Source organism: Lipomyces chichibuensis (genome assembly GCF_038497645.1).
Source record: "Lipomyces chichibuensis strain CBS 12929 unplaced genomic scaffold V1513scaffold_2, whole genome shotgun sequence".
Lineage (NCBI taxonomy): Eukaryota > Fungi > Ascomycota > Lipomycetes > Lipomycetales > Lipomycetaceae > Lipomyces > Lipomyces chichibuensis.
In genome coordinates this window covers 38,670-64,760 of record NW_027117454.1, presented here as the reverse complement: position 1 = coordinate 64,760, position 26,091 = coordinate 38,670, and the positions used below count along the sequence as shown (strand labels likewise).

The 26,091-nt window shown below is 46.4% G+C and overlaps 10 protein-coding genes across 10 annotated transcripts; 3 read left to right on the top strand and 7 right to left on the bottom strand.

The window, feature by feature from the left end:
- Positions 1–491: 491 nt before the first annotated feature.
- V1513DRAFT_428971 (RNA polymerase II transcription elongation factor-domain-containing protein) lies at positions 492–1,605 on the bottom strand (the record flags this gene model as incomplete). The annotated part of the gene is made up of 4 exons (XM_066896309.1): positions 492–1,148; positions 1,201–1,284; positions 1,343–1,434; positions 1,509–1,605. The coding sequence occupies 4 exons, from the start codon at positions 1,603–1,605 to the stop codon at positions 492–494; spliced, it is 930 nt and encodes a 309-aa protein (XP_066756056.1).
- A 311-nt stretch (positions 1,606–1,916) lies between these two features.
- V1513DRAFT_92648 (uncharacterized protein) lies at positions 1,917–3,447 on the bottom strand. The gene has a single exon (XM_066900635.1). It carries the CDS (start codon positions 3,098–3,100, stop codon positions 2,198–2,200), a length of 903 nt encoding a protein of 300 aa, XP_066756055.1. The 5' UTR covers positions 3,101–3,447; the 3' UTR covers positions 1,917–2,197.
- A 348-nt stretch (positions 3,448–3,795) lies between these two features.
- On the bottom strand, positions 3,796–4,875 carry V1513DRAFT_422546 (uncharacterized protein; the record flags this gene model as incomplete). Its single annotated transcript, XM_066895982.1, has 1 exon — positions 3,796–4,875. The coding sequence occupies one exon, from the start codon at positions 4,873–4,875 to the stop codon at positions 3,796–3,798; it is 1,080 nt and encodes a 359-aa protein (XP_066756054.1).
- Positions 4,876–6,325: 1,450 nt separating this feature from the next.
- V1513DRAFT_435872 (Mis12-Mtw1 protein family-domain-containing protein) lies at positions 6,326–8,753 on the bottom strand. Its single transcript, XM_066896694.1, has 7 exons — positions 7,996–8,753; positions 7,926–7,938; positions 7,432–7,872; positions 7,210–7,380; positions 7,083–7,156; positions 6,945–7,030; positions 6,326–6,890 (listed from the first exon to the last, which is right to left on the bottom strand). The coding sequence occupies exons 1-7, from the start codon at positions 8,299–8,301 to the stop codon at positions 6,497–6,499; spliced, it is 1,485 nt and encodes a 494-aa protein (XP_066756053.1). The 5' UTR covers positions 8,302–8,753; the 3' UTR covers positions 6,326–6,496.
- Positions 8,754–9,089: 336 nt separating this feature from the next.
- On the bottom strand, positions 9,090–13,345 carry V1513DRAFT_435865 (phosphatidylserine decarboxylase-domain-containing protein). The gene is made up of 11 exons (XM_066896693.1): positions 12,866–13,345; positions 12,763–12,807; positions 12,542–12,700; positions 12,400–12,482; positions 10,590–12,348; positions 10,355–10,529; positions 10,159–10,300; positions 9,862–10,108; positions 9,714–9,814; positions 9,398–9,659; positions 9,090–9,334 (listed from the first exon to the last, which is right to left on the bottom strand). Exons 1-11 carry the CDS (start codon positions 13,001–13,003, stop codon positions 9,185–9,187), a joined length of 3,261 nt encoding a protein of 1,086 aa, XP_066756052.1. The 5' UTR covers positions 13,004–13,345; the 3' UTR covers positions 9,090–9,184.
- On the bottom strand, positions 13,346–15,189 carry V1513DRAFT_435864 (Anp1-domain-containing protein). The gene is made up of 3 exons (XM_066896692.1): positions 14,109–15,189; positions 13,961–14,057; positions 13,346–13,906 (listed from the first exon to the last, which is right to left on the bottom strand). The coding sequence occupies exons 1-3, from the start codon at positions 14,890–14,892 to the stop codon at positions 13,741–13,743; spliced, it is 1,047 nt and encodes a 348-aa protein (XP_066756051.1). The 5' UTR covers positions 14,893–15,189; the 3' UTR covers positions 13,346–13,740.
- A 389-nt stretch (positions 15,190–15,578) lies between these two features.
- On the bottom strand, positions 15,579–16,362 carry V1513DRAFT_456145 (uncharacterized protein; the record flags this gene model as incomplete). Its single annotated transcript, XM_066899555.1, has 3 exons — positions 15,579–16,014; positions 16,076–16,209; positions 16,234–16,362. The coding sequence occupies 3 exons, from the start codon at positions 16,360–16,362 to the stop codon at positions 15,579–15,581; spliced, it is 699 nt and encodes a 232-aa protein (XP_066756050.1).
- Positions 16,363–17,712: 1,350 nt separating this feature from the next.
- Positions 17,713–20,147, top strand: V1513DRAFT_372821 (Transketolase, thiamine diphosphate binding domain-containing protein; the record flags this gene model as incomplete). Its single annotated transcript, XM_066894798.1, has 6 exons — positions 17,713–17,772; positions 17,916–17,955; positions 18,022–18,124; positions 18,182–18,324; positions 18,380–19,828; positions 19,885–20,147. 6 exons carry the CDS (start codon positions 17,713–17,715, stop codon positions 20,145–20,147), a joined length of 2,058 nt encoding a protein of 685 aa, XP_066756049.1.
- Positions 20,148–21,199: 1,052 nt separating this feature from the next.
- On the top strand, positions 21,200–21,868 carry V1513DRAFT_373103 (Asp/Glu/hydantoin racemase; the record flags this gene model as incomplete). The annotated part of the gene is made up of 1 exon (XM_066894808.1): positions 21,200–21,868. One exon carries the CDS (start codon positions 21,200–21,202, stop codon positions 21,866–21,868), a length of 669 nt encoding a protein of 222 aa, XP_066756048.1.
- A 1,458-nt stretch (positions 21,869–23,326) lies between these two features.
- V1513DRAFT_435851 (uncharacterized protein) lies at positions 23,327–25,482 on the top strand. Its single transcript, XM_066896691.1, has 2 exons — positions 23,327–24,693; positions 24,746–25,482. The coding sequence occupies exons 1-2, from the start codon at positions 23,794–23,796 to the stop codon at positions 25,265–25,267; spliced, it is 1,422 nt and encodes a 473-aa protein (XP_066756047.1). The 5' UTR covers positions 23,327–23,793; the 3' UTR covers positions 25,268–25,482.
- Positions 25,483–26,091: the final 609 nt, after the last annotated feature.

Genomic DNA, 26,091 nt, shown 5'->3' with positions numbered 1-26,091 from the left:
ATCAAGATTCTGTTTAAGAGCTGATAAACGCCGGTTGAATTGAACCAGTAGCCCTAGCACATTGGCTTATAAGGTTTCTACCGCGAATCTGGATGCTATAGTCGCCAAGTATTTTGCAAGTGATCGTGATCTACAGACTACAATGATACAGTTGGACTATACAACTAAACTGCGCCTTCGTAATTTAGCAGCTTGTGCGCAATCAATAGCCGATTTTGCTCTCATGACACTCGAGCCGGATGTCGCTGTAGTGTTTCTGTGAGTTCTGTAGGTTTTGTGGGCAAATGATCAAATTTAGCATCGATTCTATAGCAAAATCACATATAACTATCGATTTTGAGTATTACAAAAATCGTGAGCATCCGTATTTATTCTCTGAACTCTATAGACGCCAAACCGAAGCAGCTATTCGTTATTGCCCCAGCCAGAATGCCAAACACGCACAAGAAGCCAAACCCAGTGATTTACCTTAAAACTCGTTATTCGTAGTCCTATTCTTCCTCGCTACTTGAGGAAATATCATCTTCCATACGGCCACCTCCGGCATACCCTCGCAAGCTGATGGGCTCTCGGACCGGGAGAGCTTGTGATGGAGGTCGAGTGTATCTTTGAGGAGGCGGATCTCGGTCGTCGTCCTCGTCAGATGATTCTTCTTCTCTCTTCTGCATTTGTATGTTGGTCATCTTGACATCCCCATCATCGTCTTCATCTGAGGAAGTGTCCTCTGCATTATTGACAGGTACACGACTAGGTGGTCGGGCAGGAACTTGAACTGGTAGACCATAATCGTCAGCATCCGACTCGTCTTCGTCACTAACTGGAGTTGGATGTCGTCTACGAATCGTCCGAGAGAGTGGCGCGGCCGCCTTTGGCGTCGACTCTGGATTCGGTTCAGCATCAAATTCTTGCTTCGACACTGGCTCATCCTTTGATTCGACCTCCAGCTCGACTCCTAATGACGGCAGTTCAATAACTCTGTTATCCTTAGATGACTTTGATATCGTAGATTTGATGGGTGGGTTTGAAGATGAGAATGCCGAGGACGACGGTTGGGAAGAGATGGCGGTTGCCGGGGTTTTCGCTGCCTTGGGGACAGATCTCTGTGGCTTTAACCGTATTATACCGGACACATGATGCAGAACAAACGACTTAGTCACGTTATTAGTATTGACTTATTATCTTAGCAGCAAAGCTACCCACCTCGGTCTCCTTGTCGTACACCAGCAGGCAGTCTATGTCCCTGGTCTCTGTGTGCTGTCCGTTGAAGAAATACGACTCTCCTTTCTATTTAGCGCATTAATATAGCGCTGAGTTCACATAATAACGGGAAGGTATGCCATACTTTGACTCCTGGTGACTCTAATGTAAACTCCGATCCAGATCGGGTTAATATTGACTGCCTAGAGTCATCTATTGAATCTGGCTTGAAGTTGTCTAGAATTTGCCGCAATTAGTTTCTCAAACTAGCTCCAAGTATACTCCCAGTCAGCTTCAACACTGATACTCACATTTCAATTCAAATGCCTGCTCTGAAATGCTTTGCTGTTTACCGAATCCGATGCCGGTTGTCACTGGATACTCTCCCTCTTCCGATGGATTGATCATGACTGCAGCACAAGTCGGATGACTATACATACGAAAAATGTACAGCCGTCATAAGACGAGGAGTTGTGAGGATATACTCTTCGCAAAGGTTTTCTTTTTACAAACCTGATAATGGAAACATGTGCGAATTAGATCGTGGCCATGGTGCCGCTCAGCCAGCGCACCGCAACTTGGGTATTACGTTTCTCCGTGACTGGACTTGGCCTGACCAAAATCTCACTACCCACGTACCAACCAACGTCAGACTAAGGAATGACCACACACTGTCATCGGTGTTGTTACTAGGCTTAGATTTTGCGACTAATATTTCACAATGCAGTGACATGCGATTGATCCATTTTACAACTGAAAACACACGTTGACCACTTTGACACAATCATCCCGCAAATACATGACATACTAATACAAGCGATTATGATAATTAAATATACAGATATGCAATCTTATTATTAGACAACGAATATCACTTTGTTGACGGATTACCCACCGTCGTAAAAGTCAAAATGAACTATGTAGACCGTAAATCAAAATAACACGCCTGAAACCCACACTAACAAAACCAGTCCGTATAACACAAATACAAGCACACTATTTACAATGATCGAAGCTGAACTAACGCCTGAATTGCATCCGCCTCTCGTTCTTGTCTATTCACATCCATATGCATGCCGATGCTTTTTGAAGGCTGACTGTTGTGCATCATGGCCGGCTTCATGATTGCCACGGCGGGCATGGATTGCGAATACACGCTCAATTTCGTGTCTGTTGTTCCAGTCGACAGAACAGAGGCCCGTGAAAATGCAGAGAAGGCGGAGTCTGAAGAGGACGAGGATGCGCCGTCCTTGCCCATGAGGTGGAACGCGTTGCCACGGCGAAGCGACTCAACCCCTGCAGACTGCCAATCCTCCTCGTCGGTATCGCTTTTGTAGTCAAGATCCATCTCATCAACATCCATGTCGTCCATGTCGTAATCGACAGCGTCCTCGTTCATCTTGAGCTCGCGTTCGTCGAAAGAGGACGAGAACATGAGCTCGCCATCGTAGGGACTGAGGATCGTCGTGGTGACGACGCTGCTTCCGCGTCGACGCCTGTCGCGCAGCACACGCACGCCGGTGATAGGTGGGGAGAACGGGAACATGTTGGGCGACACAGGCACACTTGCGTTCGAGGATGACGGGAAAGAGCTTGAAGGTATCGGTCCACGAAAAGAACAAGCGAGCGGTGCGCGGGTCGGACCGCTGCTGGAGACGAGGGGCGAAGACGAGACTGGCCGCATTCTGGGGGAAATGCTGTCCGACTGTCGCCTGATGGAAGTATACATCGCTACAACCGCACTACCGCTGCTGTTAGTTTTGCTGTTGCTTTCGCCGGCTTCACTTGAGACGGCACTGTTCCCAGGAGAGGTGGCGCGCGGCCGGGAGGTGAGTAAGGACTTGTCGGCGAACTCTCTGGAGGATAGCGCAGACAGTGCGGCGGAGAGTGCGGACTGAGCCATCGTTCACAGAGACTCGCGAATATTGTTGGCAGGAGCCTGGAGCCTTTTAGGCAGGTGGTGCACGCAAAAGACTTATTGTCTGGTGAAAGTGGAGAGCTGCAAGTTGACGCGACCGAACACGGTGGGGAATCGTGCACTCAAAACGTTGGCTACGAACGGGGACCGCCGGAAATCGAGGCCGGAAACGGCAACGTGCGCGACAACGCCCCAGCCAGCACTGACCTTTTGCATCATCCCTAACCCCATCGAACTGCAGAAACCAAACCCGGAACCAATGTAAATGCCCAACACATTGGAAGTTCTCCAATCGGCGCGTCCTTTTGGGCCCCCATGATCAATATTGACTTTTCAAACTCCATCTCACCTGCGCGTTCCACTTTGATTTATTGGTGCGATTAATATTCTTTGGTCGCATCACGTTTCGAACTTCGTGCTCGTCTGTTGAAAAAAACAATACAGCTATTTTGGCGTACAGCTCATCTTTGTGCCCCGGTGATTCTCCGTGGTGCATGATTCGCTAATGATCAGTTGTATTGCTCTTACTGCAATAGGTTGTGATTCCGTCATCCGCTAGCTTGCAGTCGTTGCGATTGAGATTATCTCTAACTGACTGTAATAAAGTACTTCTATTTACACAGCAGGATAACTTGCCCCCAAAACTCCAATCAGTAATACACGCAATCTATGACTCGATTTCACTCCGGATTAGCCTCCTTACCATACATCGCCATCAAAGCCTGGACGGTATAATATGCATCATTGCCGGCATTATGTAAATTCCATGACGAAATATCGTACTCCATTAACAATCTTCCGAGTGTAGACGGTCCATCTTCGCCGTGAGTAATCTTCCACAACGTCAAAGTATCAACCATCAGAAGGTCTTCGGGTAAGTCAGCTCCAATTTGCCTCAAATACCGGACATCATTTGCACCGTCGTGACCGACAAATATTGCCTTGTCCCCGTTTTCCTCAAAAACTGTCTTCACCTCGTTTGCACACTCCTTGAGAGTCAAGATCTCAGACTTGCCAAATTCGAACTTCTCCGACGCGTCCTCAACAAACCTGCCGTTTTTCAAATGCATATATTCCTTTACGCGAAGATGACGGCTAACAGGTTTCGCATCTTTCGTATTTCCTTTACGCAAATCCAATATCGCCAATCCAATCTCTGTGACACACTTATGGTTTAGTTCATACACTTCGATATCGACAGCAATGAACACCATCTTCCGGTCCTCGATGCTCTGCTTAACTAGACGTTCCATCTCGAGAGCGTGTTCCCGTGCGCTCTCCCTCTTTTCAGCCTTCTTCGCTGCCTCAATTTCTTTCTTTCTCGCCCGCTGTTCCTGTGTCCACAGGACCCTCGGGGAAGAGTCATACCTAAGTCCTTCTTTGCTAGTCTTCTCATGAAATTGCACTACATCCGTAGTCTTGACAATATGTTTCAATCCCCGTATCATCATAGGATCAACTTTACTGGCGTCGTCGATCCCGTCAATCTTGACACCACCACGTCTCTCTACCTCGCTCAGGAAATACTCCACTTGATTATTTGTCACAAACAATTCCGGCTTAGAATTGCTCCCCAGATAGCCAACAAACACGTCCCATCCAAACGCAAAGAACAACTTGTGCTTGAAGTACTTGAGCAACGAGTCACGCACATCGGCCGGAATCACTCGCGGGTGGCGTTGAATCGTGCCTAACCGGACGAAATACACCTCGTCGCTGTCCGCTGTGTCTATCAGATGCCGACTTTGAAGTCTCTCCATGATAGAAAATAATTTCTTTCGTATTCTGGAGTTGCGGCGCGAGGAGGATTTCGATTGACGTGTCAAGCTTGTTGCAGTAGTGTACTGGTTGAAATCGGCGACTTTTGGTGAAGAGCTTTGACGGAATAATGGTCTATATGACCAAATTATCGAGCCCGCAACTGGGAAAGTCCCAGAATGACTCCGCAAATAGTTCGTAATTGTAGTGTAGTTTGCGGCTACACTAGACGGAATTTTCATTTGATCTTGTGAATCGACAGTTTTCATTCCTTGCTTTTTGTCTCGCCCTCGCCCCTCACCCTCGACGGTAACAACTAACCTTAATAATAATACCATCTAATCCACTCAAGGTTGCCAACGTCATATAGTCATATATATGCAGACTCCATCATATTTTTATTCTATAGTCGTAATTTTTATAAAATGAGATAATATCAAAAATTGCCACTGAAAAGTTTCATATCATCAAAAATGCCATCGGGCGCGTACCTAAGGTACCCAACCCGCCATATGGCTCCAAACAGCAACCTCGCCTCCTTCATACAATGCACACAGGTTTGATTATTTCTTTAGCGCTAAAACTATATTAAAGTTATTGGTTTACATTCTTTCTTCATCGATTCCAACAGCAATCAATAGAATTCTTTGATATTTTGAAGTCAGATTAGTTCCATTGAGGGCGATTAATGAACGTTCAATGCTAACGAAGCATAGCTTACGAACATTCAGTAGAACTTCCCCTGACTCAAGACCGCGTGGCTACGAGGATTGGGATCTGTAACAGACCTAATATATCCGGGAAGCTTTGTCAAAGCTATCAATATCTGACCCATGGAACTTCTCGATAGCTTAGTCCTTGGCTCTTGCTGCCACAATGTAGTCGGATTTTCATCTCGTTCACTGTGAATCTGCCTTCTTAAGTGCGTCGGTTAGTAGCCTTTCTTCCGCTCTACATACCTCTCACATATCAGAAACCCACCTTTTATTGGCGTGCCTCTTCTTCTGCACTACTTGATTGCAACTATGGATGCTATTAGTTACAGTAATTTTTTGACAAAATGCTATCATTTATCCGGCTGGCATACAAATTCCCCCAGACAAGCATCACCTTTCAACCGAAAGTGGTAGGATGGAATTTGGTTGTGATAAATTGACATCCTTCCGCAATAGCATTAGACCTCATCGCATTCTTGAAAGCATCTACGTCAAGAAACTGATCTCCAACTGTAGGCACCATTATGGATAATCGACGGTGAGTGCATGTGAAGGAGGACGGGTTCAAATTACCGCGACCGACTCTATGCGACTGAGAGGCCACTTCAGGTGAAGCGTCGCACCGACCCCGAATACCAGGCTGGGTTCGGCGTGGACGACGAAAACTGGCATTTTTATATTATGAAACTTTTCAGTAGCATTTTGATATTATCTCATTTTATAAAATCTAAGATTAGGAAACTAGTAGTACACATATTATCGATAAACTATTATAAAAATCCATAATAACACGGCAAACGCGTCCACTTAACCTCTACAGCTGTCTTTACAAAAACTAAACTCCCGGGCGTCAACTTCTATCGTACACCAACTCTTATTCCAATGAAACATATTTCTGAGGCAAATATCATAATCGATCAACTTTCGTCAATGTTTGCAAAATTTCCCGCATACCCACGCCTTCCGTGCCAGCAGCCTTACGGGCCTTCTCTTCAGTTTTGGCCACTGCGCTAGCAACGTCTCGTAGAACTTGTTCGGCATATTTTTCTACGGCGGTCGACAATGAATTGACACTGTGTATCGAATGCCGCAAGGTATCAACCTGGATCTCCACTTTTTTGGCATCCAGTGCTATTGCTTCAGCACTCGGTCGTGACTCCTCGGTAGCCATAGTGGCTTGTCGTGTTAAAAATGCAGCTTCTTTCGGCAATAATAGCGACACATCAATATTAGATGACGGCGGTAGTATCGGCTTCATATCTGACTCAATTTCTTCCCAGGCTTTCTTCTCTGCTCGTAGCCTACAAATATCATCAGAATCAGTTAAATTTGCAATCCAATCAAGAGATACATACCGCTCTAACCGTTTCTTGAACTCATCTATCTTGGCTAGATTTGCGACATTCTGCGGGTTTGGCTTCTTCAGCCGATCTTCATCATCCTAGAGGCTTGTTAAAAACATAAGATCGTATGACAAATCCATAAATACGTACAGGTCGATTCCACCAACTAGTTGATATTTTACCATCCGTTAGATCTTTCAATAATTGTTCCTCAATCACACGAGCTAAATTACGTTAGCATACGCAATAACAGACCAAAAACACGAGCGAACAATACCAATTGCAGCAGCTGGTGAATGAGCCCAACGTTCTTTTGCCCAATCCTTTGTTTCCTCCATACTCCGATATGCGCACCACGTCAGCAGTTGTTTCATGCGATGCGGATCTGGCAAGTCTGAATCCAGATGTTTATAAAAGTCTTCTGGTGATATATCGCCATGCGGAACAGCTAGAGATAGCGTCAGCAATTAGAATCCGAGAGGCGGAAATGAAAACGTACCAACTAGCCCGCTGCTCAGCGAACTTGCCCGTTTCCCACGTAAGCCTAAACTACTTCGTCGACCATTCGGAGCTTGTTGCCGTAATTGCTGATTTCGTCTGATCATTGGCGTGTCAGTAAGTGGTAAGGATATAAGTGTTGTTTGGGACTCTTCTGAATAAGACTGGGTCGAATCTAACAACGTAAATGGCTTCTCAGGCGGTGGATGGGATCGCGGCAGTGATATTTTACTGGATCCTGGCATCGGAGAATCATCTTCGAAACTGAACGCTTTTCGTCGCTGGTTTAAGTTGTCGCATGGAGGGTTGTTATTGGATTGTCTCGTGGCCCGCTTAATGAGAACCTTCGACGCAGGTGTTGGAAACGTTTGTGTAGGTGGCGATTGTGGTGATATATTTCGCACTCTGGTAAACACAAACCCGTCATCATCTTCTGTTGGAGCTATTATCCCTGTCAGTATTTCGACAACAAAGATTAAATTGGCAATGAACTACCTTTTCGACTCTTCTATAGCACGACGACGTTAGCATCTATTTACAACTTAGTAAAGGTGATATATCTCACCTTATTTTTCCTTGAACTTTCCAGTATCTTCGTTTCAGCAGCGACAGCAGCGGCTCTCCTTCGTCTCGCAGTATCCGGGGCAGTCCCATTAACGATGACGCCGGCATTTTCCTTCTCCCGCCGCAACACCAAAGCCTCTTCAGCGCCTACTTGCTCTCCGGTACTTCCATCACCGGCTTTCCGTTTCCGACCTAGTCCAGTCACAGGCGCCGGCCGCATCGAGTTCGACAAATTAATTGATGCCTTTAAAGTCGATCCTCCTACTGGCGCAGGTACTGTAGCTACTGACGCGTGCCGTGACGGCATATTAATATTCTATCAATATGTTTACTTAATTTGCTCTGCCAGGTGCTATTTAGCGACGCGGTACCGATATTTATTTTATCGTTGATTCGCGTTGATGCATGGAACTCCACAGCCGATACGCGTACTCCAAAAAGTCAATCGCACAAGAACAAAGCTCTGCTATTCCCTTCTCAATGTATATTCGCCTTTGCGGTTTTAGTTGACCGATAATAGACTTCTGGTTGGAATGCGATGCCGAAATGCCAATTCTGTGGCTTCGAGCAATATGGCCCTTTGCTTGTTGAATATTGGTCTTTGTGATGAACTGACGCTTCAGATTTTAAATGGTCTCACTAACAAGTGCAACTTCTCATAACAAATTCCAAAAGACAATGCCGACTGCTGTGAGCGCGTGGTGCCGGATGCCGGAATGTCTGGGTAGCGCGGACAGTTGGTGATGCACTTCATTGATACGCCGATGGCATTGTTGGCGGACGGCAGGTTTCGGGTTCGCCTGTTGTGGGTGGCTGGTTGTCTTGGCAACAGTGCAACCACAACAACGCGAACACGCCGCTCTTCAGATGTGGACCAGTATGAGCATACGACAATGAGGCTTCTATCAACTCGAATCTGCCAAGCTCTACTAAATCTATAAGCACGCACATCTTCGAAATGTGTGTTGTTAATGAGCAACTTAGTCGAAACGGCTCAATTGATGATTCGATTTACTTCTCTGAAGGAGACCATGTTGTTACACTCGTATATTTTTTAGATTTGGAATTCATTACATTTGTGAATGAAATCGATAAGTTCCGACTGGCACAGAATAGTCATTACGTATTTTAGCTACCAACTAACATTCTAAAGGACACACGATAATTTTATTCAGAAATATCACCCCACCCTAAAAATCGTCAACCTTAGGCGCGAAACTACCTTCAATTCTCCTTGCAGCCTCTGCTTTCTCTTTCTCCGACAGCTCCTCCACTTTCCCATGCTCTTGGAGCTGTTCATCCTCATCTGGCGTATGGCCGATTGACATTCCGACTCGAATCTAGAGGAATTAGCTTGTGAATGTTTGAAACTAGTTAGAATCATCATCCATGAGAACCCTTACCAAAGTTTCCAAGGAGTCTTTCGAGTTGCTAACAAGGTCAGAGTCGAAATCTAGTGTACCAGGCTGGAAAAACAACAACAATGTACTCCCACCAAACTGAAAATACCCGAGTTCTTCAGTACGAGATACTCGCTGCCCTTCTTTTGCTGTAATTACCGTGCTGCCAACCATCATGGCACCGATACAGACGATCATGACTCGTCCGAATTCATCGGAATCGATAGGTACTAGAACGCGGACGTTCTCACCAAAGACATCGAGGCTAACTACTAGTTAATAATTTTCACCTTACGCAGTACTTGAATGGTATGCATACTCCGATCTGATTGCCATCGGATTGACAGTATAATAAGCTCCTTCAATTAGCTTGGGACAACCAAGGACGCCATCCACAGGGATATGAAACCTGTGATAGTCCTGAACCAGTTAGTTGCCTCCATTTTCCACTACGTCGGTGACCTTACTTGTGGGGCTAATCTAAAGATTCCCATGGCACCACCGACAAACTTCTTAACTTCGTCAGGATAGGCCCCGCCAAAGAGCCGTTCAAGACTAAATTCCCGGCCCTTGACCCATATCTGTGTTGCTCTGTCAATGCTCTCGAAAACCACCGTACGGCAGTCAGCAGGAGAAGTCGCTATTTTGGGCTGATCCGGTGCCGCACAAGGACGTGAACCTGGTTTGAGTTTCCTGTAAAAAAATTGATTGAAACTAGTAGTAATGTTAGACTTGCAATCAGGCGCCTTTGGCAAGATACTTACGTCTTAAAATAATCTAATGGCTCCAGGACTTCTGAAAGATCAAGCTGGTGAAATTCGACGAACGGCTTAATGTCTTTCACAGACCGAATGTCATCATACTTCTTGCCCTGTTTGACGCTCAAAGAGGCCAAGAGTTGCCGAACTAAAATGATTATTAGAATGACGCCACCATCAACATGAATTCATAGCTGCTCACTTCTCTTCCTTTCCATTTCCCTGCTCTTGAGACCTTTGTACAGTAAACGGATTCCCAGACGAACGTACATGCTCATACGTTCTTCAGATATGTAGCCGGTGAGACGATCTTGAACAAGTATGTTCGCAGAGTTTGCACCTAGTCGGTAACCGCCATATCCAAGTTTAGAAGTTACCTAATTCCATAAGTTAGCTTGCATCAACATTTGGCAGATGTAGCAGTACACAATTCTCACATTTCCGACCCATTTTCTCTTGGCTTGATCAGCAGTCACGTAAGCATTCATGTTTAACAGATCGACCTGCTTCCAGTCCTGACTAGCGCACATAGCAAGATGCGTAATAATGTCAACCTCACTACGTCTATCCAGCCTCGGCTGATGGCACACTGGGCATTCCCTCATCGTAATAACATGCTCCTCAGTTCTCTCCTCAATCTCCTGGAAATAGGATTCAATTGGTGTCGCCGTACCATCTTCCAAACTCTCATTAGACCGATTGGTCCCCGAACCATCAGTAGTGGTGGTCGGCGTCTTCTCAGGCGACATCTCCTCTCCAGATTTAAGAGTACGCAATTCCGACTCGAGCCGAGAATAGTTGTCATCGGTCACAGTATCAAACGACGGACCTGAGCGGTCAGCGATCAAATGTCGATCTTCTTGGAGTGCTCGAGTCAGGTCAGCATTGGATTTAGATTCAGTTGCATGTGCCAAAGAGCCGTCCTCCGTAGAAGCAGCACCCATTGGAATCACATGCTCAATAACCTTTGACCGCCTGCCGCGGTCTCTGTGAAGTTGGTCTTCAAGACAAACAATAGCTTCGTCGAATGTCAAATCTTCATCAATCGACTTTCCAAATCTTGAGAAAAAGCTATCCACAGTGGAACTATGAAGAGTGGACCCCAAATACTCTAGCAATCCATCGATTTCAAACCGAGAAATCATGTTCCTCTCATCACCATCGTAGAGCACTAGTAGATATTTCCAAAACTGTTGTCTCAAAGCCGAATACGGAACATACTTTGCTCTTATTTGAATTTCTGGACTATGCTTTTCCTCCCAACGTGCCCTGTGCTTTAGGACAAGGGGGATATTGAAAGTCGTCATAAATTGATCCATGGATTCATTGGTTGCGATGCCTGTATTCTTCATGGCCTCCGATAGTTTCTCCAAGCGGTCAGACGAAGGAACCGGAGTCTGCGGACGCGATGGCACATGAGATGAGCTGCGACTACCTCTGCTTCGAGACTGCTGCCTGGAGCTTTCTGTGGACCCGGGAGGCGTTTGAGGAAGCGGTAAGTTGTAGAGACCAGTATCAGGGTCCGGTTTTGGACCAAATTTGAGAATCTCTTGAACTGATAGTGACCCCTTTGCCACGAAATCATTGCTGGAGAGTGCGTCATGATCAATGACGGTTAAGTTGAATGTGTAACCTTGTTCATGTCGAAGGATCGGGAAGAGGACTTTCTCGTTATACACCGGGTCCAAACTATGTCGTTGAACCCCGGTACGAACCACGTTCTTTCCGAAAGACACAACAACAAAAGGGTCCATGTCGAACCCAGTTCTCATAACGTTGCGCTCTGGTGGCAGATCCGTAACTTTGACAATCTCAAAAAATACGACGCCCACGACATCTGCCAGACTTCCAACTTGATACGGCTTATGACTACGTTGACGCCTCAGTCTCAATCGGCGACGGCGAGATGTCTTCTCGGGTACATCCAAGTAAGTACTGTCAGTTGGAGTTTCACCATCCTCATCCGAGCTCTCCAAGCTGCTAACACTGTTGTCAAATGCATTTTCGCTGTCAGAAAGAGGCAATAGCGGAGTCGTGGGATCAGAATCGTCCGACACCATTGTCTTCCACTTTCTCAGAAGCTCTTCGTTGGTTGCACCGGGATCGAGAGGACAAACAAGAGCAAGCTTAATGTAGACATGCCCCTTAATATACGTCTTCCTCGCTCTCGCTGAATAGAGCGGATACCATTGAGGCCTAATAATAAATCAGCTTTACCACCAGTATACTGTGCCTCCTATCCCATACTCGTTTTCATTACTGTCAACGACCGTAACATCGCTTTGGCTGAACTTCTCAATAAGAGATATGTCAAAACTTCCCAAGTAATCCTGTAAAAAAAGTAAATATTTGCACATTTACAGACCGGGCTGTTATCATAAAATATTACCTTCGAAAAGCGATCTTTATCCCACAAAGTCCCTTCGATTATGTACTCCGACTCTGCAGGGTACAGCGCAACATTGAACACTGCGTTCCATTCCGGATTCAGTGTCTTCTGGATAGCCTGAGTCGTCGCCTTGAAATCATCCAAAACGACTACGGTATACTACTTCGCTGACTACGTTAGTGAGTGCCTCAATAGTCATTCTCTATATAACAATCCCCCACCGGATCGCTGGTACCACCCCGATCCAGCGCTGCAAGGTCTTTGGCCTAGTGAGCGTTAGTACGGACGCGGTTCGTGGCAAAACTCAAACCCAGTAGATTTCACCTTTAAAACGTAGATCTTCAAAACTAGCGAGGGCTCTGCAGGAGCAGGACGCGGGGAAGCACTACGACTAGGAGACGGTGATGGCGTGGCAGAGGAAATCGCTGCGGTACGTCGTCCTAGAATGCTGGCGAGAACCATTGTTCAGCACTACACTCAACAACATATAAACTAAATCTTGCACAGAATATAGTGACTGGCACTAAAGATAATAGGTGCATTAAACAAGGATGAAAGATAGTTTCTGGGTAAGACGGATGCGTTCGTATGGTGACGACGGTCCGTCTATATATGAACTCTGTAAGGCGCGTGTAAGAGGCTTTTTAGCGGCACCCAGATCGTCAAGAGATCAGCGACCGATGACCCGGTACAAATCAGTGGTGCCGATACACTGCTGGATTCCGTACGCTAACCTCCCGATGGCGCAGATTTTTATAAATATTACTGTGCTCTCAATTACCAGTGTTTCATTACCAAAATCCTAAGACAGGAGTGGTTGAAAATAAGCAATGCCAGCATAAGGGTTGAGTCTGTACCTCAATCACATCTCCCCCGCAACAGATCCGATCATACAACTCTTATAAATGAGCCGCACACCTCATTATACGCTCCACATGCGTGCCAAAATCAACCGATGTCCAGTCAAAAGGCATACCGAGATTTTTATGCTTAGTCTGACTAATCTATCATTACACACTATGCGACTATGATTTGAAGAACTGAACCGCCCCCAACTATGACTCAAAAAAATATGAACAAAACAAAGATTATAACATTTGAAATTTTTATAAGAAACCGAAAAAACAACCTTTGCGTAAAATGATATGCTGTAAAAACCAAACGAACATTCCATGTCGCCTTGATCCAAGTTATTGCATTTATTCGTTGTAGTGATAAACTAAATAGTTTGGTAATCCATAGGATTGGTATCCTAGTCGCTTGGCCATCTTAGCAAAGCCCTCGGATTCTATTAGGTGGTAGAATGGAAAAGAGGGGAACATCGCGCCATCACGGTGAACTTCGGCCTTCACTAGCAGAGCAGTACTATCACCTTTAGTTCCACAATTTATACATAGACAGTGATCAGTTATAACTTACGCTCCCACGCCGTCCAATTGCATCTCTTCATGGATGTCGTTGCCTGCAACGTACTGATAGGACATTAGTGTGCGAAAAGTGGCCATCTCAGCGTATCCTAAATGCAATATTAGACATCGTTTTGGAGTAGCAAAATACGTCACTGTACCTTCAAAAATAACTTCGTCGTCACCCATGTCCTTCGCCATTTGTAGCGCCGTATCACTGTCCTGCCAACTGTTGAAATCGTAAGCCCGTATCTTGTTCTCGCCGTGATCGACATATCGCTGATAGCAATTCGCCACAATAATCGGCTTGTTATGTGCCGCGAGATCCTGCACAAGAGTAGTCGGAGTTTCCACGACATCCGCATCCAACCACAACACCCAACTTATTCCTGCGTTGATGGTCGTGGTAAACAACGAATTTCGTGCACGGGCCATAGCAGCCCGTCGTTCTTTCTGTCCGCTCAGTGCGTGCCTATCTTTTTCACTTTGAGAAAACGGACTGTCGAAATCTTGTCGTAATATTGTGACCTTGGCAAACCGGTTCTTCTTCGTCCCTGTCTGGAGTCTCTTAACTGCTTCCTCCAGTCGCAGTAGGGCACTGTTAGCCTCTCTGCCCCTCGGAAGAATAAAACCCAGTTCGATGAGTTCGTGTGGATAATTGAGATTTATGAGATTGTTCCAGTATTCATCGTAAAACCGAGCGATGGGTGTTAGGATAAGAACACGCTCGTGACTTTCGAATGACCTCCATGTTGATTGGAGTCCGTCAAGTCGGTAATGACTAATAGACTTTGTCCCACCAATAGCTGGCGGCGGCCGTTTCTGAGCCTTTGATGATGATGAGGATGGGGATATTAGATAAAACAGCAGTAATAATGACGCGCCCACGATGGTGATGATACTTAAAGGCCGCCCCCGGAACTTCTTCGACTTATACACAGCCATTTGTCACTCCGTTTCTGAACGGTCTTGATAACCTATATGCAACTATCTAGTTGCGCACAATGATACTCTCTAAGGTCAGGTTAAGTAGCGTGTCCTCTAATCACAGGGTCCTCTAATCACAGGGGTCCAAGGCAACTGCGCTGGCTTTGTGTATTTCCAAATCCAAATACCACAGGCTGGAAAAAGTCCTGCTTGCCTATCAACCCGACGGTAGAAATCTAACAGGTCTAAAAACAACCGGACAAGTGCTATTCATCGACCGAAACAGAATCTTGCGTTTGTCAAAATCAATCGCGAACCCACAATTAGAATTTCCCGAGCGAAAGAGTAAAGGTGGCAACCTTGTGTATATATGGTGCATATGCTCTCTATGCCCTTACTTAAAGCCTCATATTGCATAAACTTCGGTATATATGGGTTTAATCCCAACCACCAATACAAACTTCTAAATATTGAATCACGTGATCTGGAGAATTTATTTCGGTACTAAAATGAAGGAAAAACAATGTCTAGCTCGGTGGCAGTAGCCAGCAGAGTATCATAATGATGGATTGAAATCGGATTACCGGGGAGAACTTCTCGGTATAATCTACTCCTTCGATTTGCGAAAACCCTCGAACAACTAATCTAGCTTTCTATCTTCCCATCCGATTTGTGCTTGATTTTGATACCCATTTATTTGATATTTATTTCCTCCCCTTGGGCAATTGCAGGTGTCGTTGGTAACTTTCAGCGAGTTGTACTTCGAGTTGCAAGCTTCCATTCTTTCCATCAGGTCTGTTGTATATATCACGAAACATCGTTGGTTCCTTTAGTTCATTTACCATAAGAACTCTCTCACTGATTGCATGAGCGTACTCTATCGCCGGTGGTCCCATGCTCATTGAACGGCGCCGCCCTCCCAGTGCCAATCGACTTTGAGGTTGACTGAGTTGATTTTGACCTTTGTGAGGTACGTCTCCCTCGGCTGCATTTGTCGAGGCGCTCGGAACAATGACTGCCAAATGCCTACAAGGTTGACTGACTTGATTGTGACCTTCGTGACGCCGGCCTCCATCTGCTTCGTTGCGGTCCATGACCGTATAATCCGCTCCCAAAAACAATCCCATGGCTCCCAGGCATCTTCATGGGCGGTGTCTCTGAAGACTACTTCGCTCCCGGAATTTGGCCTTGTTCTCTTTACGATTCCATTCTCTGTCCTTCACCGTCACTCGTGTCTGGTGATCGGTCTGCCCGTCGCGTAATCACTCCTTGAGCATATTGTACAATTTCTCTACCCTGTACTTCCTTTTCATCCATAGCATCCTCATCATGTTCCTCCATTCTGGCTACATTTCTTACTGCCATTTTGTCGTCTCCAAATACATCTTCTTCGCCAGGTACATGATTAATGATATCAACACACATGCCTTCTATATCATTTACATGTTCAACCTCACACACATTGCCATCTTCACTATCGATTTTCATCGGATCACCTCTACATTGTGTGGGGTTAAGCGCGCCGCTACAGAGTTTGAAACGAGTCTGCATTCAGTATAGCGAAAGTCTTTTAAACACGGACGATGGGGTACAAGGAGGCACTATAAATGTCAACATCATGGGCCATGTGTGAACTTGGTAAGGAAAGACTCCTTACAAGTTTGTGCCTAATAAGGCGATGTGGTTACGACCGCTACCATAAAGCCGTATAATGTGTTCCAGACTTCCAGTTAATGCTTAGTTATACATAGTATCATTTACATTTTTTTGTACAACATGTTATATGCCGGTGTATCCGGAAGTCGATTCCAGGAGCATCGCAAATAGCTGTGGCCTTGATCGAACCTGACGCCAACCAACAGACCAACCATTGCTTCAATAGCCAACTTTATGTCAATATGATAACCATCTTTCCGAAGTAGCTGCTTCTCATCGGCCAAAAGAGCATACAGAGGTAAATTCCGCAAATAATATGGCTTAGATGCAACGCTCCAATAAGTCAACGTCATGCTACTGATGCAGGGTTAGCTCTGGCCAAGGGAAAAGCCGAAGGGAGGAGCGATGACAGTAAATATATGATACATCAAGATAGGAGACATTCAAAATTAATTGTTTATGAGAAACTGTGTTGACGACGACGTGGCAGATGCTTAGGCCCTTCAAATGACATTCCGGTGCGGCTCGCCATAGATATAACGTTTCTCCGGAGCAGAAGTGGTAAATAGGCTCTGAATAGATAGTGCAGCGATCGCTTCAAACGGGAAGGAGCGTGCCTGAATAACAGGCCATCCCCCACTCTAGGCCCCCACAGCGAGCTGCACTAAATTCTCACGACGAATACGTGCCAATGGCGATGGCAGAAGGCAACACGTATCAACCGTAACGCTGTGGAGAGATATCATATCATTCCATGTGCGAGTTAATTAAGACGTGCAGACAGCTTAACTCATCGATAGGCTGTTTGAGTCTGATGTACTCAGGCGAAGATGGAACAAGTCGGACTATGCTCCGAGCGCCTGGCAGCAGTCCTTTGGAGTCCATAAGCAGCGAGCCAACAGGATTAATGCACACAGAGTGAGCGGAGCTCGGACTCTTGAGGCCCGGTGCCTCATAGAATTTGGCATAAACGTTAATCATTTGACGCATATAAATATTTAAATGCGCAAGTACCCAATTGTGATTACTGTTTGGAGTTAACATTGGGGCGTCGGTTCTCGTCGGTATTGCCACTTAAAACGGGCGTCTCCAGCCCGCACCCGTTTTTGCTACTTCCTTGATATTCTCCGCCATTCCTCTTCGTGTTTTTTTTTGCCAAATTGCTTCAATTCTGTACTAAAGATGGCTCCTTCATTTGACAAAGTTGATACTCTTTCGGTCAACACCATCCGTCTCCTTGCGGTAAGTTTCCTGTTTGGATAGTGTGGCGTAGGTAGATCGCTCGACATATTCCTATACCGCGATTGTGGCGGGATCTTCCAGCGAGATTGGGATATAATGGCCTATTTTTTGTTTAGATTAGGATCTGATCAATTGCTTGTTAGGTTGATGCTACGATCAAGTCCAACTCTGGACACCCTGGTGGTAAGGCTTTTTGCAGCATATCAGCCCAACAATGAGACAAATGGCTGATCATATCCAACAATATAGCTCCTATGGGTCTTGCCCCAGTCTCTCATGTCCTGTTCAACAAGTACATGTCATTTAACCCCAAGAACCCTAAATACATTAACAGAGATCGATTTGTCTTGAGGTACGTCATCACGGCGCCACTGCCCGATTGGAGATATTAACAATTGCTTTTTCCTAGTAATGGTCACGGTTGCATGCTTTTGTATGCTCTTCTTCATCTATATGGCTATGACTTGAGCTTGGATGATTTAAAGAACTTCCGTCAGCTAGGCTCAAAGACTCCTGGTCATCCGGAGGCTGCCGACACCCCTGGCGTTGAGGGTAAGTTCGTTGATTCGTACGTGCTATATGAATGAAATTGCTAAGTTGTCGATAGTTACCACTGGTCCTCTCGGACAGGGTGTTTCAAACGCTGTTGGTCTTGCCATGGCCGAGGCTCACTACGCTGCCCGATTTAACAAGCCTGGTTATGAGCTCTTCAACAACTACACTTATTGTATCATGGGCGACGGCTGCGTTATGGAGGGTGTCGCTTCTGAAGCCTGCTCCACCGCTGGGCATCTGCAACTTGGAAACCTGATTGTTTTCTATGACGACAACCATATCTCGATTGATGGTGATACTGACCAGGCGTTGACAGAGGATGTCTTAAAGCGATATGAGGCCTATGGGTGGCACACTGTCTGGGTGAAGGATGGTGACCACGACCTTGCTGGCATCGCCGCTGCCATCGAGGAGGCCCAGTCCGTGAAGGACAAGCCATCTATTATCAAGGTTACCACAACCATTGGTTTCGGTTCAAAGCTCCAGGGCACCCATGGTGTCCACGGCAACCCCTTGAAGAAGGATGATGCCGCTAGCGTTAAGGAGCTCTTTGGCTTTGATCCCAATGAGTCGTTCGTCGTCCCGCAGGAGGTTTATGACCTTGCTGCTAAACAGGCTGCAGCTGGTGCCGCCGCTGAAGAGGCCTGGAACCAGCTCTTCACCAAGTATGCTTCCGACTACCCTGAGCTTGCTGCCGACCTGAAGTTGAGAATTGAGAATAAGCTTCCTGAGGGCTGGGAGAAGTCGCTCCCAGTTTACACCACCAGCGATCCCGCCATTGCTTCCCGTAAGCTTTCCGAGACCGTCCTGAATAAGATTTGCGATATTGTTCCTGGTCTCATTGGTGGTTCCGCCGATTTAACCGGCTCTAACTTCACCAGATGGAAGACTGCTGTCGATTTCCAGCCTCCTTCTACTGGGTTCGGTGAGTACTCTGGCCGCTACATTCGATATGGTGTTCGTGAGCATGGCATGGGTGCCATCATGAACGGTCTCGCTGCTTATGGAGGTTTGATCCCATTCGGCGGTACTTTCTTGAATTTCGTTTCATATGCCGCTGGTGCAGTCAGACTTTCTGCTCTTTCTGACGTTCGTGTTATCTGGGTCGCTACGCACGATTCCATTGGTCTAGGTGAGGACGGTCCCACTCACCAGCCTATCGAGACTCTTGCACACTTCCGTGCTCTTCCCAATAATATGGTCTGGCGTCCTGCTGACGGCAATGAGACCTCTGCTGCGTACTACAAGGCTCTCACTGAAACTCACACTCCTTCCATCCTCTGTCTCTCCCGTCAAAACCTTCCTCAACTGGAGGGCTCGTCCATCGAGAAGGCTATTAAGGGTGGTTACGTCCTCAAGGAGGTCGAGAATGCTGATGTCACCATCGTCTCCACTGGTTCGGAGGTCTACCTCTCGCTTGAGGCCACCCAGGTACTTGAGTCTAAAGGTTTCAAGGCTCGTCTCGTTTCGTTACCCGATTGGTGTACGTTTGACAAGCAGAGTAAGTATTTTTATTGTATTGACTGTTTTTCGAATTAATCTTAAACATCCATTTAGGTGAGGAGTACAAGTTGTCGGTTTTCCCTGATGGTCACCCTATCCTCTCCGTCGAAGTCATGACCACCCTTGGCTGGCAAAAGTATTCCCATGAGCAATTTGGCATCAATAGATTCGGTGCCTCCGGTCCATACCTCAAGGTATACGAGAAGTTCGGTTTTACCCCGGCAGGAATCGCTGAGCGCGCCGAGAAGACCATTGAGTTCTGGAAGGGCATTCCCGTCCGCTCGCCCATTCGCCGGGCTTTCGCTCAGGTCAAGTAAAAACAAAAGTTGCGTGTGGTCAATGCTTAGATTAGTGTAGTACGGTTCGTTGTGTTTTTAGTGAGATTGTCTTATTGTAATTTGTCGAGTGCTCAAAACCTTGTGATGACGTAGATAGCGTTTCAGGATCAGTTACAGTGTAATTGGAAGTACAATATCTAGAACTAATAAAATTATGAACCATAGATTTATCGACTGTTGAAGGTCGTGATACGACTTTGGCAAACCAAAAACTACTTCTCGATCTGACTTGTTGACATCAACTTTGGGCAATAACGGGCAATCGTGTAACTGGAGGTTCTATTTGCGATTACATTTTAATTAAATAAAAATATGTTTGAGAAATTCGATCAATCGTGCTTTCTAGTTTCTCATTATTCCAAGTTAGTAATATGTCTATTAACTAGCTTGCAACAGAACGATGCACTTGATACTGGATTATCTTCCTCTTTCTTTCCGACTCGTGGGTTCTAACTCAGAAAGAACGGCACCTGAATTATCAAATTATGGTATTTGATTCACTATATATCATAATAATCATACTATCGTCATCCTCAGCACTCCTTCAGTCGGTGTCGCAAATTAAATGGTCTGCCGTTATAATCAATATCGCCGATGCAAACATAGAGTGTAAGTTCAGAGACTCCCGCCGCGACTGTTTATAAGAAGACTAATAAGATATTATTATCTGCGCGGGTGATCTCTGGGGTACAGTGGAGACAATAAGATAATAATCGGATCATCATTAGATCAGTCTTCGGAATGGACAACCGTGAGGCATTACCTGGCCGACAGGTATTTAAGAGCGACTGATGCGCCTAGCATTCAGTGGAAGCAGCTAGAGGAAATTTTTCCAGCCTTAGACTTTTGCGGCCTGTGCAAGGTTGGCTTGAATAAGAGGCCTTAATTGCGATTGTTGGTACTGAGACTTGGGTTCCGATCAATTGAAATAGATCGTAAAACTTTATTCCGAAGAGGTTGGTGGTTAAGGGGGGACCCTGATTGGCCCAACAATTTAGACGACATCAGCATTTCCTTCAACCTGATCCAGCATGCCATCTATCTTAGTCATCAATCCAAATTCATCTTGCTCTGTGTCAGACACTTTAAAAGGAATACTCCGGCCACCAACTGAGTTCCACTATGACTATTTCACGGGCCCAGAAGGCGGTCCATTACAGATTGATTCAGTCACGACGGAGATTACATCCGCCGCGAACTGTCTACCAGCTCTTATCCCGCTATTAGACAAATATGACGGTTTTCTTGTTGCCTGTTACTCGGATCATCCACTGGTTCATTGTTTGAAGGAGCAAACCTCGAAACCGGTGTTGGGAATCTTTCAGGCATCAGTTCTGCACTCGATTGCACTTGGAGGAAAGTTTGCTATCGTCACGACGGTTAAAATATGGGAAGTACTACTCAACGACGCAGTAAGGGCGTTTCTAGGGTCAGAAACATTGTTTGTGGGTACTTTTTCGACAGGCTTGGGCGTGTTAGAACTTCATGATGCGTCGGCGGATGTTGTAAGTCAAAAAATTGGCGATGCAGCCATCAAAGCGGTCGCGAATGGTGCGAGCGTAATATGTCTAGGATGTGCAGGGATGGCAGGGATGGAGGAGGCAATTACGAAGGCGGTGGGACCTAAGATTAGAGTGGTTGACGCCGTTGTTGCCGGTGTAGAGATATTGGTGGGTTTAATACGCTCTGGGCAACAATGAATTAATTGTACTGTAAATAAGCCCATATGGCACGGGCCCATGACTAGAAGACCACTACAATAATACATGCAACACTTCATAGCTGCCAACTCACCACTTGAGCCGCACTATTACCATTAATGGATAACGAACTGGTGGATGACCTCCATTGCCGGACTGCAACAAGCAGATGGTGGGATGGCGGGGGCGTCGCAGGATTTGGTCCAAGACGCATGTGCTGGTCAGCGAGGAGCACAAAAGCAAGAACTGCGAAGCATGCGGGCATCTGAATAACGTCGACAGTAGCAAAGTGTTCAGATGCGCTAAATGTGGGTATGACATCAACGGAGCGAGGAAGATCCTTGTGAGGTACTGCACCAAACATGCAAGTGGGAGTCTGTCACGGACTGAGATCCTTGAGATGCACTTCAGGCACTTCAGGCACATTCGTCCCATGAGCCCTGAACCATCGCCTCAGATCCTGCGGCTCGTTATTATGATCCCACTTAAGTCCCTGCATCCCGCCGACTGGTTGTTTGTAGGCACTCCACCAAAATTCCTTCGCCAATCTCCTAATCCTTGACCGATTTGACGCAGTTCCCGGTGCCGTTTTTGAGCATTGTGTTCTTCGTCCTACTTGGTAACATGTCTGTACGCTAACGGCACTAGCAGAGCCATTTTGGAGGCCCTCATACCATAGACTATCTCTCAGGTACGGCAGCGCTAGGCCGGAATTTAGATCACCACATGCCGTTTTTGGTTCCCATTCACAATTACAGTGTTTCCAATCGCAGGACGCAGGTATTCTTTCGAATTCGAAACTAAGCGTACAGACCATAAAGCAGCATCCGACTTTAAGTACGTTTCCAAAGCCCTTTGCTATCCGATATAGTGTACGATAATCTTAGGGGTCTGTGTCCAGTTCGATAGACTTTTCTGACAGCGCTTTCCGCCGAGTTGTAGATTGTCAAAGAGGGTTTATATGATAAGATGGGTCGTATTGTGTTGTTTGGATTTGGGACTTCCGGTGATTTTTAGCGTTTGGCTGGGGAACGGTCTAAACCTGTATGATATTTCGGCATACAACAAATCTCTCCATGCACAAGGTCATGTTCTATTCCAGTTCTCATTTTAAAACGCTGTTTTTCCATCGAGATCTCTAGTATAGGCTTCTATCGCGGTGTCAACTGTCGAGCGTACTTTCTAACCTGTGGATGGAAATGGGCCTCTCAACAACACTGCAAACTTAATATTTGCATTCATTTCTTGCCCGTCTCTTCGACTCTTTCCATATTCTTTCAATAAAATTGCACTCGCAATGAAATTTATGTTGTTGAAATACGTAACCGCGCATTAGAAACGGTCGTTGGCTCCGTTCGGCCGCGTACGGCAACCGGACTCGCAATTTTGCCGGTCAGCAACGCCGCACGCTTTCAACCTTCCCCGCACTTTGCTTTGCAGTCTTCACTTCCAGATTAGCCGCGAGTTGCTCAGGTACAGAATAGAATAGAATCGTCCTGTCTTTTCCCGCCCGCCCAAGGCACAAATATTGTGTGATTGTGCCCGGTCATTGATTGCCAGTGTCAGCCAAATAATAATAAATAATTTTTTTTATTTTGACTGTTGCTACGCCAGGTAAGATAGTTTAGGTGAACTCGGAGGGACATGGCCTGTGATTTCTATCTGACCGACATGTGCTAATCAGATTGTGACAACGCTACCAAGATTCTTCCCCGATCTCCTATAACTATTACGTGCTTGCAAGATCTAGTCTGTTCCACATCCCCGACATTTCTCATATATTGCTTTCGTATCACCGTTGTCTGTACTTCAAGGAGTTGCATTGATCCAGACAATGCTCCCAACATATGGCGAGCCAAGTCCTGCCGATTACTCTGCATATGACGGCCTTTTAGGATAGGTTTTTAGACTTGCACAACTTCGCAATGGGCATAGATGAAAGAGCGTCGTTCTCGCGTAGTGACCGCGGTCAAAGTCGGCAAGCCGCCAACAATTTACCCCAAACATCAGCCAAGCTAGCCGCACATTTCGAGCATGTCGAGACCGTCGACCTCATGCACGAGTCTGACGACTCATTCTCCAACTTCACAGCCTCGACAAAGAGTACAACAATCGCACATGCCGCTTCCGTTGCCCGATATCGTCATCGCGAGCACGCGACCGCTGCTGACGGACTTTCCGACACGTCTTTCCTCAGTCGGCAGGGTTCTCCTGCTCCTGACTCATCTGCAGCAATGTTGTCTGTCCTTGACGTTATACCGTCGTGTTTCGACGATGTGTACCCTCCAGAAGTCCTCCTGTTGTTTCCGCCACAACCACCACATCGACAATATCCGTACCAGTCGCAGAGTACGTCGTTGAGTACCAACTCCAACTATTCGTCCGGGGAAGGCTTATTCTCGAGCTTTGGAATCGCAGATTTATATCTACGTAGACCTTCTTTCACTCGGCGTGATCTCATTGACTGGGAAAAGAATGACCTCAGGTCATTGTGCATTGTGACCGAGCTCAAGCGAGAGTGGCTTACGGACGGACAGACACCAACAGCATCAAATCTCCCCCTACGAGAAGAGCATTTTCGGATAGTCCTACTACCTTTAGATGCCGATGACGAGACAATAGTCTACACGCTCGCTGGTTCTGATTTATATGTCGAATTCGGATTCTCGATGAGTCACCGCGTAAGATTAGCTCGCGAGACGATTAATATTTGTTTGCGGCATCGGCGCGATAAGGCTGTGTTGACAAAACCTGAGTGGCGTAGAGTTATTGATAATTATTTGCTTGCTCTCGGATGCGAGGCGCAGGGTCGTGTTGAGTTCGAGGTGCGTATAAGATATTTAGCTGTAGGAATCATGCTGATTGACAATGTTGTAGAAAGCCATCACGATTCGCGCACTGCGCAAGCAGGAGCAACAACTCGCCAAGCGCAGAGGAAATCTTTTAAAAAGGGTATTACTCAATCGAGCGAGTTCTTCGTCTGGTCTACTTCCATCTTGGACTAACATGCCCTCATCTGGACGAGATACTGGCCCCGCCGCCATAACGAAAATGACGCCTCCGTCATTACTTGCGGGCCTCCCAAGCTCCTCGGCGGGCATTCAGGCCGCTACTGCATTCCTGTCCCGGACGACTAAGAGCACAACCGAATTTTTCCAGAATTTGGGACCAAAAGTGTCGGCTCCAGCATCACCGCAAACTGTCGCAGACTCGTCTAGCATACAGCAAAGTCCACGACAGCCAACGATGCCCGGCGTTTCTTCATCGGTTACTTCACCACCCGTGAACCCGTCTGTCCTAGTGTCCAGGGCTGAACAAAAAGTCATTTGGCGTGAAGTGCAGGTACTGTTATACACACGCCTCGGTCTGGATTGGGAACCTACCGAGTTAGCGATTTGAATTTTTTCTCCAACGAGGTTGTCGTTTGGCGTTTGATAGAAATATAGTGTACTTCTGCAACTATGGGAGGCGTTTCAATTGTTTATTGGTTGCTGTATTAGATGTGATTCGGAGGAGTGGTCGCATATATATTATTTAGGTGTCATAACTGATTCACTATGACGGCGACGGTTGTATGTATTACATCATCGATGAATACGATCACAATAAGCTTATCTATTATTCCTGGCCCTTTCCAGTGGTGAATAATCGTCCATCACGCCGTCCATCTTTAGGCATAATGATCACCTGCCACTGCCGACTGCGATAACTGGTGGCCAACAGAATACAAGTTCGTATTCTGAAATCAGAAGCATCACCAAGCAATGCTAAATGACATGTACAATATAGCCACGCGGCGTAGTCATAATCCGCGGAGGCTAGCTCGAGATAGTTACCGGCAGTATTGTGATAGACTCTTGCGACGAGGCGTAACGCAAAGAAATTGCAATATATTCAGATATTGAGAATTGTCATATCCCTTCAACAACAACTGCCAGTCCTTCAAAACTTAGAAGGGAAGTAAAGCGCTGCCAGTGAAACCACTTTAGTCATCCGATGATTCACGTTCGTGAAACTCTAATTTTACACTTTCGGCTTCGGAATTACGTCAGCTAAAGTGTAACAACGCCAAAATTTCAGATGCCAAACTTTAGATGTTCTTTGGTTGCTGGAACCCGGGGGGGGGGGGGGGGCGGGCCCGGCCGGGCGGGGGCGGGGCGGCGCCGCGGGCGCCGGGCGGCGCCGCCCGGCGGCGCGGGCGCGCGGGAGACCGAGAGCAGGCG